The 15,761-nt window shown below is 36.1% G+C and overlaps 1 protein-coding gene and 1 pseudogene across 1 annotated transcript; both read left to right on the top strand.

Moving 5' to 3' along the window:
* Positions 1-333: 333 nt before the first annotated feature.
* Positions 334-3,720, top strand: LOC134376510 (olfactory receptor 4C3D-like). The gene is made up of 2 exons (XM_063095032.1): positions 334-352; positions 2,795-3,720. The coding sequence occupies exons 1-2, from the start codon at positions 334-336 to the stop codon at positions 3,718-3,720; spliced, it is 945 nt and encodes a 314-aa protein (XP_062951102.1).
* A 10,154-nt stretch (positions 3,721-13,874) lies between these two features.
* LOC134377016 (olfactory receptor 4C6-like) lies at positions 13,875-14,781 on the top strand (annotated as a pseudogene).
* The last annotated feature ends 980 nt before the right edge of the window (positions 14,782-15,761 follow it).

Genomic DNA, 15,761 nt, shown 5'->3' with positions numbered 1-15,761 from the left:
ATTAACTGGACTTAAAAAATTAAAGATAAATTCTGTAAAAGTTCTTCTCTGATGTTCAGTTAAGTAACATGAAATAATTGGGTTGTTGGCAAGATCTGCTGATGATAGTGAAATTCCCCCGAGGTCTAATTAGCCACAGCTAAGAAATTTCACAGAATTTGCCTGCAAACAGGATATGTGGTAGCCCTTGTGAGGCTCAGGAGAAAGACGTTATCCAAACTTGCCATTTTTATGTCAACAAAGACTTACTGTAGCTGGGCTAGTTGGCATTTTTAATCTTACAGCTTCTTCCTTTGTGAACTAACAGCTGCCTGGGGCCCTGGCCAAGGAGCTATGTCAGACAAGTTGATAGGTGAGGTATTTTTTTTAAAAGAAAATCATGTAAATATAGAATCTCAGGATTAATGGAACTTAAAAATCATAGAATCATCCCTCATCTCAACCAATCTGAAGTTTAAGTCCCTTTACCAAGAAAGATAGAATCACCTATAATTCCATTAAATTAGAAGTAAAAATATTTTGGGATCTTTTATCCCACTGACATATGTTTAAATTAAATAGGCTCATATTATACATTCAAATTTGCATCCAAGTTTTCCCCACTTAATATTACAGCATAAGATTTTTTTCTGTAATATTGCACAAGTTTAAAAAAATCTCTGTTAAAAGCTATATCTTATTCCAAAAGAAACACTGTATTTTACTTATCTGTTTCATTCTCCACAGCTCTTAATAATCATGTTGAACATATTTGTATATAATGATTTTTCTCTTTTTAAAATATTTTTCTTTAGGATTTATTCCTGGAAAGATTACCACGAAGTCAAAGAAAAAAGACAAAGCAATTTATATTTTTCATAGGTATATCTAAATTGCTTTTATTAATTATGTTTTATTCTTACTTTATGCACAACATGCTCTTTTCAGATCTTTTTGGGATGCGACCTCAGAATAAGGAAGTTCAATAAAGCTGCTGTACTTTGTTTTCATGTATGTATAATATTTTCATTTTGGATAATTAAAAAAATAAAACCCTTTATCCTATTACCTTTGAAAGGAAAAAAATATTTTGCACAGAATATATTTTGTTATATTTGTTTTCTTTTTTTGTTGTTTCTTTGGGAGACCTATGTCTCCAAATTGGGATGATTTTCCTGATCTTATTAACAATGTGATATCCTTTAACCAAAAGTGAAGTATAATGGATTTTGTGGGAGGATGGGAGAAGGAGGCATAAGAATCTATATCGCAGAAACAAAAGAGTAGGGGTGATAATTCATCATTCATCTTGTGGATGGGTGAGTTAGGGCTGTGTGATAATAAAATGTGTGGGCGGGGATTACTAAAGGCATTTGAGAGGGACATTTTTATGACTTTGCATAGACAAACATTGGCTAATACACAAGAATACTTCAAAAAGTTCATGGAAAAATTGAATTACAAGGTAATACAATATTCCCATGAACTTTTTGAAGAACTCTCATACAAAGGAAGGGTCCAGTAAATATTTATTGAGTGAGTGAATGTGTAAGTAACAGGTACTTACTTAAAGTCATTACTAGATTTTATATATGTTTGTGTTTGTGTATGTGTGTATATATATGTATAATACTTTATCTTATCTAACAGTCTATTTCTTTCTGTTCCCCACATTAAATTTCTATTTTTAAGATTTTGAAAATAAGAGTTTCCTTTACTTGATAGATCTTCACGGACTGAAAAACCTGTCCAAGAGATTTTTATTCCAGTCTATTGAAGCTATAAATTTAGAGTGGGACTATGTTATATCGTATGTGGATCATAATTTTGAAGAATGAACAATATTAATTAGGCAATGTTATAATTATCTTAAAAGTCAAATTACCCAGTAACATACTCTTTCCTAGAGGTAATTAATGTCTTATGCTTATCCTATAAAATATGCTAGAAACTATTAAACTGGAATATACTTCCTTTTAAAAGTTGATTTATGTTTTTCATAAAGTAGAGAGCATGGATAAAGAGAGTGGGAGGAGAAGAGTAGTTGAATTCCTACGTTTATGGGCTGGAAAGCACTTGTATGTGTATTCTTACATATGGAGATGTAGGAAGTGTGGCAATTCACCAAACATTTATTCATCACTTAAGAGGTGCCAGACACTGAAGACACTATGCCAGCACTGAAAGAAGCACAGCAAAAAACCAAACATAAACAGCACGTGTGTTATGGTAGATTCCAGGGAGAGTATGTCTCCAGCCACTTACACATTCCCCAATCTGCCTGCTTACAGTAGATATTTCTTGACTGTGTCTTTTTTTCACAGTTAGAGGTGTGGGTATATTCTCCGGGAAGAGAGAATAACCCTCAACTATATGCAGCATTTTACAGCTCACAAAATACATCTCAAAGGTAAATTTGTAAGCTTGTGGATACAGAGGAGGATTCCAAAGACTGGGACATTTAGCACATAGTGACTTAACAAAGTCACATGGAGTTGGAACCAGGAGAATACAGATCTCACATACATAGCTCAGTAATTTCTCACTAACTTATATATTAACTGTTGCCCTGTAGATATTTTAGAGGTGACAGATAATAGGTATCTGAAGAGACTGAAAACATCACGGAGGAAGTGAAAAAGAATAACTGAAGCAATTACTGGGGTGGGACATGCAAGGACGTGTTCTGCAGTTGCACTGACTACTCTATCTTTGTACTATGAAATCCCAATTATAATCTTTTCATGACTGATTAGCTATCTTTCTTTATCTCTTTGTAGGTAATTCAGGCTCCAGGAGGGTGTTACTTCCTGAGTGGATCACCTCATGCCTCCGAGCAACGTGACTGAATTTATTCTCTTGGGACTCACACAGAATCCACACTTGCAGAAAATACTCTTCATTGTGTTTCTGTTCATTTTCCTATTTACCGTGCTGGCCAATCTGCTCATTGTCATCACCATCTCTCTCAGTCCCACACTTTCAGCTCCCATGTACTTCTTTCTCACTTACTTGTCCTTCATAGATGCCTCCTACACCTCTGTCACCACCCCTAAAATGATTATTGACTTGCTCTACCAGAGGAGAACAATTTCCTTGGGTGGCTGCCTGACTCAACTCTTTGTGGAGCACTTCCTGGGAGGATCAGAGATCCTCCTCCTCATTGTCATGGCCTATGACCGCTATGTGGCTATCTGCAAGCCACTGCACTACCTGACTATCATGCGACAGGGGCTCTGCCACCTCCTGGTGGTGGTAGCCTGGATTGGAGGGATCCTGCATGCCATGGTACAGATTCTTTTCATGGTCAACTTGCCCTTCTGTGGTCCCAATGTCATTGACCACTTCATGTGTGATCTCTTCCCATTGTTGAAACTTGCCTGCAGTGACACCTACAGGCTTGGAATGGTAGTGGCTGCCAACAGTGGAGCTATGTGCTTGCTCATTTTTTCCATGCTACTCATTTCCTACATAGTCATCCTCAGCTCCTTGAAATTTCATGGCTCTGAAGGACAGCATAAAGCCCTATCCACATGTGCCTCCCACTTTACCGTTGTTGTACTCTTTTTTGTGCCTTGTATATTTACCTACATGCGTTCTGTGGTCACCTACCCTGTGGACAAGTTGGTGACTGTGTTCTTTGCAATCCTTACCCCTGCATTAAATCCTATAATTTATACAGTTAGAAACACAGAGGTGAAAAGTGCCATGAGGAGTTTGTTGAAGATGAGAGTAATGTAGCCTGTTCATAATGCCAGAAAAGTGAAGATGTATATAAATAGGCAGGATTATATCTGTGGTAAACTGTGCAAGAGAATAAACAAAGTTTACAGATCATTGGCAAAACAAACAAACAAACAAACAAGCAAATCCCAGAAACTAACGATTATTGAGCACTTAATGGTGGATAGGGCTTTTACTAGGTGCTTTTGATAGCTTTTAATATACTTTACCAAGGTTTCAATGTTTGTGTGCATAGATTCTGGATATGCAATGGAGAGAACAACTATAAATTCCTAGTCTGATGGTTCTAGAGTACGCTTTTCTCCAGAGTCTCATTGCTACTTTACTAAATTTTTCACATATATTTCACTAGGGTGAAATTGGCTTTTCCATAGCATCTTGATCTCAGAACTTTGTATTTTTGCTTGGCCTGTGGTAAAGCAAGAAAGAGGCTAGAAATCCCTAGATGGATATATGGAAAGTGAACAGCTAGGAAGTGAAAAAAACACTGTCGATTTTCTTTTCTGTTTTATTTTCTTTACTTTTTTTTCTGGTTGGGAGAGGAACCATGAGTCTACCAAAAGCAAAAGGGAGACATCCACAAAAGTAAAAAAGAAACATTTCATAACCTACCTCTCAATTTTTTTCTTTGGTACAAAAATTATACCAAAATTTTTTGAAAATTACTCTTAATTTGTTCTTATTTTCTAAAATACCCTCATGGCTCACAGTTTTTCTTGAATGAAAGAAGTTTTTTTTCTTTTTTCCTTACCAAGACTTGAGGAACCATCTGAAACATCAAGGGTAAACATTCTTTTATTTGACCTCAACAAAAGGGCATATTGTAAGTTTCCAAGGCTATTGCCCTATAGATGTCATACACACATTTACATTAAATGAGCATTTTATTATCTATCGGACACATTTGCTTAAGTTAGGTGAGTTAATCCATGTACTAAATTAGTAGTTTCAATATTACTGTCCCCGTTTTACAGAAAAGCAAATTGAAACAAAGAGAGATTTACTATCTTACTGCCTTGGGTCATACATCTAAGAGTTTAAGCCACCCAGTTAGAATCCAGGTCCTCCAAATCTCAGTCCTGCTTTCTTCAAATAAAACATAGTTGTTTTGGTATATTTACATCTCTATAGACAAGAAATTTATAAGTAGTTTTAATGGTTCACTTTATCCTTCAAAAGCAATAATACCAAATTTGTTATAGCCTTATCTCACATTTAGCAATTTATTTAAGCAGTAATGCTCCTCTATGCACATGGAAAACACCAGGTTATTCTACATTACAATGGAACACATTATGAATCAAAGCTTCTCTGACTATCATATTCCAAGTCGTGCTAATTCTCACAAATGTCCATTTTTCAAACTCACTGGTCATCTGGAGCTGTTTCTTTAGTAAGTTGACAATACGGTAATGATAAAGCACAAAACACTTATTTTTTAGGGTGACTGGTATGTTCCAGCTTATGCATGGATGTCTTAAATTCATGAGAAATAGAACCATTTCCCACAAAGTCTAGGCCAGGACGATGATATAATCAGCAATTAATCTATTAAAAAATGATCAAGTTTGCAATTGCTGGTGAGAATTAAACATCTCAACAGAATCTAGACTGAATGATTTACGGTTCATTTTGTCTTATGGTTGTTAGACAGGAGATGAGGATTAGCCAGGGATAAGAACAGGAGAAGTATTGAGAAGATGTCACTTCTCTTCTGAGTCAAAAGGTAGGATTGGAAGAGGGAAACTGAGGACAATGATTGCATCTTAGAGGCTATACCATGTGCTCAGTGGAGGAGTGAGAAGATTAATGGGACACAAATTATAAACTGTCAACAGCGAACTTGGAAGGTATAGGAAGTAAAGGAAGAAATGTAAGTAACAGTAATGTTCTCATGGAATGGAGTTTTGGTGGTTTGTAAATAACTTAAGGAAATATTAAGATGTTCCTTTGTACTCATCATAGTGAATCTCTCATGAAGACTAACTGTCATCTCATTATTTCTGGTGCTTACAAATAAAGCAAAAGAAGTTTTTTTCCTAAAAATTTTTCTCCTAAGAATGTTTTCTCCTAAAAAATAGTAAGATAAATATTTGAATATATTGCATAAGGATACTTTGGTTTAATCTGGACATTTAATTCAGTGAAAATATTAGGCATTATTTAAATGAGAGGAGTGAGCTAACCATCATGAAGACCAACTAGGCATATATTTTGTTAGGTTTCTTACATAGTTTAACTTTCTTAATGCAGCCACAGTATTATTTGATAAGTCTTCACACCACGTTACACAAGAAAAAAACGAGACTCAATGAGGTTAAGTAACACGTCAAGTCTTTTAGATTTTGCCTCCCCTACTCGTCCTATTTCACAATACTCCTTGCTAGCATGATGAAAAAATATAAAAATAGGAACTGATGGCTGGCTATATTGTGAAGATTCTCTTGAGTCTTCTCACCTTATTTTTTTTTGGTGGGGAGGTTTATTCTGTCTTTCAGCTCTTCCTTGACCTCTACTTCCCAGATTACTCACACTTTCCCGATTCCTCTTGTGTCAGGCACAAGCCATCTGCTGATCTCTTTCCCACAGATGTATGAACATCATGAAAAGTGGGATGCAGTGGGCTCAAGAAATGCCTAATTAATGGTTGCATTTCAAAGAAATTGACACATGGGTAAGAAAGATATTTGGAGGAAGAATAAACAACCCAATCATGGAAGTGACTTGATACTCTATTTGGACATAAGAGTAGCTCCTTAAATTGCTGCTATAGGGATTTTCCCATTATTCTCCCATAGTGTTAACATATATTAACATGGCTCCATGGACAATTAAGTTTAGGAAATGTTGACTTATTTGACTTATCCCCAAAATATTGTCCAGTGCCCACAGAATGTCAGACAATTTTGAGGGCTGGATATACAATGTTGAACAATGCAGACAATGTCATGTTTGCTTGGAACTTAAATTACAGTGAGGAATAGATGGATAATAAAAAAGTAAAGAAATAAATAAACAACATAATGTCAGTAATAGATGTGTTGAAGAGAATAGTTTTAAGTGGGTGATGCAGAAGACAAAAACGGGGTATGGATTTGTGCAGTTGTTTGAAGCATAGCTAGAATTTTAGGTAAGCCCAAGTTAAATAACCATGTGTTTTCTATTTTAAAAAATATAAGTAAGTTACATAATAAATGCATTTGCAATGGACATGATATCTTCCCAAGTATGTAAAGATGACTTCCGGGGGGACACAAATATTTTACGGTTTTTATATATACAGCACAGATGTATATAAAATACATAAATAGGTAGATAGTATATCTGTGGTATTAAAATTTCAGAGGCAGGGTATTAAAGGAAAAAAACACTTAAAAAGTCTCCCCAGAGGGACCATCAGGAAAAACAAAAACAAAGGTTGAGGAACACCACCCTAACCCATGTCTAAATGGTTGGGTGAGAGCAGGAGTAACTTAAGAGTGTTAGTAAAGATAATCCAAGTGCAGAAGTTGGCCCATTACTTGTGAGGATCATATTCTGCAAAACTGAGACACTCTTACTTCTCAGGAGACTTCCCAGAGTGTACAGTCAAATATGTTCATGAACTAGTTGTAATCTGTGAAGTATGTTGTAATTATCTGCTATTAATATCTGTTTTTATTATTGAAGGTAGAAAAGGAATGAAGGCTGTAACTCCAAATATTCCTACATCCAAGACATGTTATTTGAGAATACTAATTGTTATGGAGTGGGAAAGAATTTAGTCCTTATTTTTTCAGGCTGAGGTACATTTATTTTTTAATCCTTAATAGTGACAGCTATCCTGCAGTTAGATGTGACACAATTTCAGTAACAGTCTGAAAATATGAAGAGGCCACCAAACTATGTGAGAGGCCACCAAACTATGTGAGAGAAAAAATTCTGTCCTGATACTTGGTAGGTTGCTAAGTGATATTGCCTTTTCTTCACCTGTGTTATCAGGCAGATGGATCATTGTGCGGTTGTTCTGTCACTGAAGAACAGAGCTTCTTTGCTAATCATTGAATGGTAAATTACATGACTTTTGTGCTTGTGGTGCATCAGCTTGACCTGGGCACCAGTGAAGCTCTGCCCCTGGGAAAAAGTGGATCACAGCAGGGTGGATGGGAATTCTCTGGTATGGAGATTAGCTCCTCAGTCAGTAGAGACACAGCCTCAAAGGGATGTAATTGGAATGATGCAAGTCTGCACATTTTGAAATTCAGTGCCATTTGAAAAATGGCACTCTGCCCTCTTTTAGCCCAGGTCCATTACCTGAAGGTGAATATCTTCTTAATGATGTTTCTTTTCAAATGTGGTTCGGACACTGTTTACAAATTAAGTTCAAAGCACAGCCAAATGACAGGCATAGTCCTGTGAATGATTTTTGTAAACAGCTTAGCTGCCTGCCTTTTTGGGCAACTTTTCATATTTAGATAAAATTTAAGTTCCTTGCCAACCACAAGTGTTGTTTTCTATTTAGGTCCTTGGACACTTAGAACATCCATTCCAAAAATTTCTTTAAAATTACTAAGAAACTCTAGTCCTATCAAAATAATTCTCCATTGAATGATTGGGTGATTTGTCACCTGTGCAAGTCTTGACTTGCTTTGAAATTCTAATATGTCAGGGTTCCTAGATCTTCTGTAGAAGAAAGTTCACGGGAGTACATCTGGTTGGGGCCAGACCCTTGGTCACCCAAACGTGATTGTAGAGTTTACTTGAACAATCTCAGCCTTCTGCTTACTGCGATCATCAGGTAACTGGCTTTTGGAGATAACAGAGATGATAATGGAGATAACCAGATGGTTTGGAGGTGGCCTTAAAACTTTGAGCATTAAACATGTTTCTATTAATTTGAGCTACTATTCTGAAAGTTTTGCAATAATCAAATCAACTAAATACATGCACAATTATATTATTTTTAAAGTGTGACAATAATTTGCTTGTTGGTTTTATCTGTATGGACACATTGTGGTTCTCAGGCTGAAGAGCCTTGAACTATCAACAATTTGTCCTTTAATTTACTTTAATTTCTTTTGGCAAGTAATCAGAAATTGAATTTCTACCTTTGGCCTCTATCCAGGTATTGAAGATTAGCGAATAAAAGAGTGTGTTTATGTTTCTGAGATGTGCTCTTAGGAAGAGGAGGAACAGCTTAGCAACAGCTGGTATGTCCAGGAAGGTTTTAGAGAGATTTTCTGTTTCTCTCTCTTTTGACTCTTTCTTTCTCTCTGTGTATGTGCATTTGCATGTGTGATTGCATGTAATATGTGTATATATATACTATTTTGGGTATTCAAAAATTTGTGGAAGGATTTGTATTATCCTTTAATACAATTTTTCCACAAGCTTTTTGATGTACCCTCACATATATGTGTATATACGTTCATAAGTATTTCTGCTTTCCTATTGTAACAACTTCCTTTGATCTTTATTTTTCTACTAATCGCCTTTGAGAAAGAACTTATGTGGTATTCCTCTTTCTGTTTTAATTGGTGAATGAAACTTCAAATTCTGATTTTGTTTTCTAATGCAAGGATGAATTGGACTTTAAAAATATATTTCTCTATCTATATAATGATATACACATTTATCTGTGAGCCAGTCTGCCCACGGGGGTGGTTGGTGGTGTCAGTGCTGATGCTGAAGATTATGCTGATGATTTGCTGAGCATGGGGTGGTGAAATCAAGAAAGGTTGTTTAGGGACTAAGCCCATCCCTCCACAAGCATTCCAAGAAAACATTGATTTTTGTATCTCCAGTGGTGTAAGTAATTTCCATCCAATAAAGGTGCTACTGCAGATAATCCTATCTCCACTCATCTCTCAGTGTGTATTAATACTTAGGAATGATAATGGTCCTTTCAAAGCCCTTAATTTGAGATGTATGACATTGATGATGCACGTGCTCAGGGGCCACTGAGTGCTTACTAAAAATGACGACCCCGGACACTGCAAACTGTTTGCTATCACTTTCTTATTATTTAAGATTTTATTAAAAAATTATTTAGATTCATAAGAAGTTCAGACACAAGAAACACAAATGAGCTGTAAAGTCAGCTTCCTGGATTCAAATCCAGGCTCTATCACTTACTAACTGCATAGCCTTGAGCAAATTAATTATTTTGCTTTTTTTCTCAGCCATAAAATGTGCCTTAGCATAGCTAGATGTGAGGAGTAAATGAGAAAATATGTATAAACTACTAGTGAAATATCTGGTACATAGCAGGTGCTAACTAATATATTAATGTTATCATTAGTTTGATATGAATATCCATGTACTGACAATATATTTCTACATAGATATTACACTGACTTTAATTTAGCTTTATACAGAGACCAATAATACACTTATTGTTATGCCATCAATGAAATCCTATGACTGAATAATTGAATAAATACAAATTAAAATGAGATATTATTTTTCACCTTACCATTTGGTGAATATAATCAAGATTGTTAATATTTAGTGTTTGTAAAGCTGTGGGAAAAATTACTCTTTGATATAATATTTCTGGGAATAAAATATGATACAGGATTTTGAGAGAGTAATGTTACAGAATCTATGAAAGTTAAGCATGTGAATATTTTTGGACCTGGTGATGATATTTCTAGAAATTTCTCCACCAGGAATATTTAAACCAGTAAGTAAAGATGTCTGTAATGTGGTGTTCATTGCGGTATTATGTGTAAGGCATTAGATATTAGAAACAACACACATGTCAACCAAAAATGGACTGGTTAAGGGAATTATGGTGCAACCATAAAATATAATAATATGCAGCAATTAAAATGAAGGAAAAGTTGTAAACACTGTCATGACACACATGTCCAGGATATTATAATATTTTATATACTTTTATATAGTGTAAAATACATAAATGACTGTACATATATAATACACCTGCATACAAATGCACTTCTGAAGAACATGCACTAAGTTTTTCTTTATTTTTTAATTTTCAATTGACAGATAATTGTGCATGTTTACATGGTACAATGTGGGGTTTTGATGTATGTATACATTGTGGAATGATTAAATCAAGCTAATTATATTCATCTCTAGAGGGATGAGTGAGTGCTTGTGATTGGAAGTGATCCTTTGGCTTTATTTTACTACTATTTTTCTTTTTTGGAAGCTGGCTGGTATGGGCATATGAACCCTAGACTTTTCTAATGGTCAAGGTGTTATAACAACCTGCTCTAACCAACTGAGCTAACTAGCCAGCCCGATCCTTTGACTTTAAACTTTCTATTACTCTATCTATGTAAAATATTTTTCAAGGGCCATGCTTTACTTTCATAATTTATAAAAATAACAGTAAAAAACCCTTAAGTATTATTTAAACTATTCTACTTTTGATTAGAATACAGGCATTTTAGAAAATGGTTTTGGAAGGCTTGTTTTATAAGTCAATTAAAAAACTTACATCTGTTGAATGTTTGGGAGTCATTAAGCTGATATCTTGCTAGTCAACTGAGCGTTAGTAGAAGTCTTTGTAAACATGTTTGTTGAAGATCCATCCAAAAGATCTATTTTAAGATAGTTTGTGTTCACTGTCATTCTCCTCACCCTGAGAGAAGAAATAGGGGCACTGATATAAGCCTTTTATGTTTCTAAAATCATTTAATCCTTACAAAAACCCTTTGCGATGTGTAACATTACTTTCCCTTTTTATAGAAAATGAACTTGAGGCACAGAGAGGTTATCTGGCATATCATAGGTACTCAGAGGGAAGAACTAACTGTAATGTGGAAAATAAGGAGTTTTACAGAGGTTTATTTAAAACTATGGCTCTGACTCTGCATTCCCAACTGAACTGCAATCTGACTAAGTGCATTTATTCAAGATACCTTGCACCTAGGATCAGTAGGGGTGTGTATGTGACTAAGTTTTGTGAGATCCCTGCTATATGCAGGACATTATAACATTTAATAAACATTTAAAATATAATTTAAATTACTGTCTTATTATATTCTAATGTCTATAAGTTTAAATGTTAAAATATAAACCATAATGCTAGGCATGAAATATATTTAATACAACAACTCTGGAAAAAGCAACTGAGATTTAGAGAAAATGTATGACCTCTAGTTAGTGACATCCCTGGAATGTCCGTAAAGAAATCCAGGTTTTGTGATATCAGAGTCCATATATTCCAACTATGTACACCACATTTTTCCTTTCTCTCTTCATGCCTTGCCCATGCTATTTTTCTTGTTGCTCACTTTGTAAATTATGAATTTATAAAGTTAGAATTTTCTAAATTCCCCTGTCAAGGCTTAACTCATTTCATCTTCTTGGAAATCTGTAGATCATACTGATATTTTCCTGTTCTGGAACTTATATAGTAAATGCATGGTTTCATGTGTGCTCAGTCTGTTGCCCTATTTATGAATAGAGAATTTCCTTGTTGGACATGCTATTCTTCAAAAAGAGACTACCTAGATTCAAAATCCCCACCCATCTTAGATGACACACTTAGTGTCTCGAAGCCTGTTTCCTCATCTTCAAGATGGGATTTGTGATAGTTCACATCTTGCGTGGTATGAAAAATAAACGCAATGATGCTTGTAACAGACCTAGAACCTTGATGGTACACAGTGAGTGCAAGAAAAAGGAGTTTTTAAAATTGATATTTTGATTACTCTTTAGAATTCTCTGTTTCATTTGGGAGCACCCCTCCACAAAGAAAAATGGAAATGAGTAGGTGTGTTAGGAGGGAAGAGTGATCATGGATTTAACATATGCTTTGATGATACGATATTCACATTAGCCACAGGATAATTTATGCTAATTCAGTCTCATGTGCAGGGATGGTGTCAGCTACGTCGCATGTCTGGGTCTTCTTGGAGCAGAGAAAGAGGCTTAAGCTTTAATTTTTTTTTTTTTTTTTTTTTTTTAGTCATTATACCTGGAAAATTATTAGAACACTTGGAAACTTAGTTAATGGTTGTAACTTCCAGTTTCAGGATTGAAATATGTATATATTCTTATATACATAAAATTAGAACATGCTGTTTATTGTAGAATTGTTATTGAACTTTTTGTACAATTATTGAATAAAGCAAGCACAGGAAGCATACATCTATCTCATTGAATTGTTTCAAAAATGAACTTATATCATGAGGGACAATATCTCATTCATGTTGAGCAGTTGATATTATTATAAGAGAAGCAAGGTAGATTGTTATTGGTATTAATTTTGGAGCCAGGAGAAGCTGGATTTGAATTTGGCTTCCGTGTTAACTACCTGTGGGAACTTGGTGTCATTTTTTCCACCTCTCTGAAGACTCAGTATCTAATCTCTAAAATGAAGAAAACATCTCATAGCATATTCCACTGCCTGAGACATAGCAGGGACTCATTGAATATCAGCAATCCATAACAATAATAATATTATTATCAATAATCCAATTTTAGAAGAAAGGCATGCAAATGGAAAAAGTATAGTTCTTAACAAGTGGAGAGTCCTGGGGATATGATATTCTTGTCTCGTAGGCTCTTCTACTAGCATATTTTAGGTGCTCAATAAATATGTGGAATAAATAAATGAAAATTTATATGACATTTTCCAAGTTCTTTGGTATGTCTAGTGATAAAGGAAGGTCAGCATCCTAGCTTAAAGTTTCTGAAAAGGAGAGGCTGAAAGAGAGGTCTGTATGTAGGTAGCTTACTTTGGAAAACAGAACGGAGGCGTTGGGAAAAGTAAAAGAGGGAAGGAAGGAAAGTTAATCCAAGATTGTGTTGAGCTGGTTACCATTTATCCATTGGCTCCTACCTACTAATGGCCAAAGGTTTCCCTAAGTGTGTTAATTCCTTCATATTTCCAGGTGTGTGAATGCACCGAATGATGAAGCAGGGTCTCCTAAGTGTCTGAAGCAGCAAGCACCGGAACAGAGAGAAAGAACTGCACCAGTGTTGTTGTGGGGATCACTAGCATCAAGCTAGGCCAGGCTTTTATTATCAGCAACTGGTTTCTGTAGCAACAGTGAGAGAAAAAAGTAGGTTAAGAGAGTGTGTGACAGGGTGCAAAAAATGTCCAACACACCCAGTGATTACTAATTAAGAATAATATTCCTTTTGCAGATTTTCCAGCTCAGTGATGTGCTTGCATCAGTCCACATTAAATGGAGAATCCAAAGAACGTGACTGAATTCATTCTTTTGGGCATTACGAAGAATCCAGAGCTTAGGAAGATATTCTCTGCTGTGTTTCTAATCATGTATGTGGCTACAGTGTTGGGAAACCTACTCATTGTGGTAACTCTGACTGCAAGTCAGAGTCTGAAGTCACCTATGTATTTTTTCCTTACTTCTTTGTCACTCATGGATGCCACCTACTCTTCCGTCATTGTCCCCAAGATGATTGTGGACTCCCTGTCTGAGAGCACTACCATCTCCCTTGAAGGCTGCATGACCCAGCTCTTTGTGGCACATTTCTTTGGTGGTGTGGGGATCCTACTTCATTGTGATGGCCTGTGACCGCTACGTGGCCATCTGTAAGCCCCTGCACTACAGGAGCATCATGAGTCCTCGGGTGTGCTGCCTGATGGTGGGAGGGGCTTGGCTGGGGGGCTCCGTGCACTCCATGATACAGCTTCTCTTCATGTACCAGATACCCTTCTGTGGCCCCAATGTCATTGATCACTTTATGTGTGACTTGTTTCCATTGTTGAAACTTGCCTGCATGGACACCCACATCCTGGGCCTCTTTGTCACCCTCAACAGTGGGGTGATGTGTATGGCCATCTTCCTCATCCTCATCGGCTCCTACATGGTCATTCTCTGTTCTCTGAAGTCCTGCAGCTCTGAAGGGCGGTGCAAAGCCCTCTCCACCTGTGGCTCCCACCTCACAGTGGTCGTGTTGTTCTTTGTGCCATGTATTTTCTTGTACATGAGACCTGTGGTCACTTACCCCATAGACAAGGCAATGACTGTGTCTGATTCAGTCATCACACCCATGTTAAATCCCTTGATCTACACACTGAGGAATGCAGAGGTGAGAAGCGCTATAAGGAAACTGTGGATGAAATAAGGGACGCTGAGTGGTTACTAGCTTATATGCTAAGAACAAATCTTTCCTACAAGGCCAAAGAGGTCTTACCCTTCCCATTAAGTCCAATCCATTGGACATATAGCAGCCAGAGGCATCTTTCAAACATACAAAGCTGGTCAAGATACTACATTATCCTGCCTAATTGTGTTATTGCCTGTGTCTCCAGTACATTGCATACTTCATTCCCTTTCTCTCAAGGCTCTGGGCACACTTTTTTTTAACCTGTATTTTGAACAATCTGGGCCTTTTCCAGTTCAGGGCTCCACTGCCCCCCCAACCTCTGCTGGATTGATCATTCCTCAGATCATTTGCTTGCTGGCTCCCTGTCCTGTTTTCCATCATCAGATGAACTCCCACCTCCTTGGAGAAGTCTTTCCTGATGACTTTCTCTCGTCATTTTCTTCAGTTATTCTCTAATTCTACATCCTGGTTATATTCTTAATGTTTATGATTACAGTTATACTTTAAAAAATATTTATTGACTCAATTCTGTTTTCCCCCAAAGATCATAATCCTTATCAAAGCAGGTATTATGTTTATTCTTTCATGCTGTAAACCTAGTGATTTGAACACTCCTAGTTACCTAGTTTGTGCTTAATAAATATTATTGGATGAATATAAGTCTAAAAGAGACTTAGGGTTTTAAAAAAATATTTCCAAATAAATATTAAGAAAGAAGTGGGGAGAATAAATACATATAAGCACTTTAGGAGTTAGTATCCTCCCAGTTTGCACGACTGGTGTACTTTTTGGAAGCAAAGACAATCTCAGCTTATTAGTGTGCTATTTAATATGAATGTCACCACTTTACTAAAAATTCTCCACTACCAAAATAAAAGAAATTTGTATTTGAATCAAGATATTGTAGAGTCAAGTGTCCATGTCTTGAAATTATATATTCTCTGTGGGACTAGAGCAACTCTAGATCTATTTTATTAATTATGGGACAGTGATTTTGC

The sequence above is a fragment of the Cynocephalus volans genome, chromosome 4 (genome assembly GCF_027409185.1).
Source record: "Cynocephalus volans isolate mCynVol1 chromosome 4, mCynVol1.pri, whole genome shotgun sequence".
NCBI lineage: Eukaryota > Metazoa > Chordata > Mammalia > Dermoptera > Cynocephalidae > Cynocephalus > Cynocephalus volans.
The sequence above is the reverse complement of the archived record's forward strand: the minus strand, read 5'-3'. Positions and strand labels throughout refer to the sequence as shown.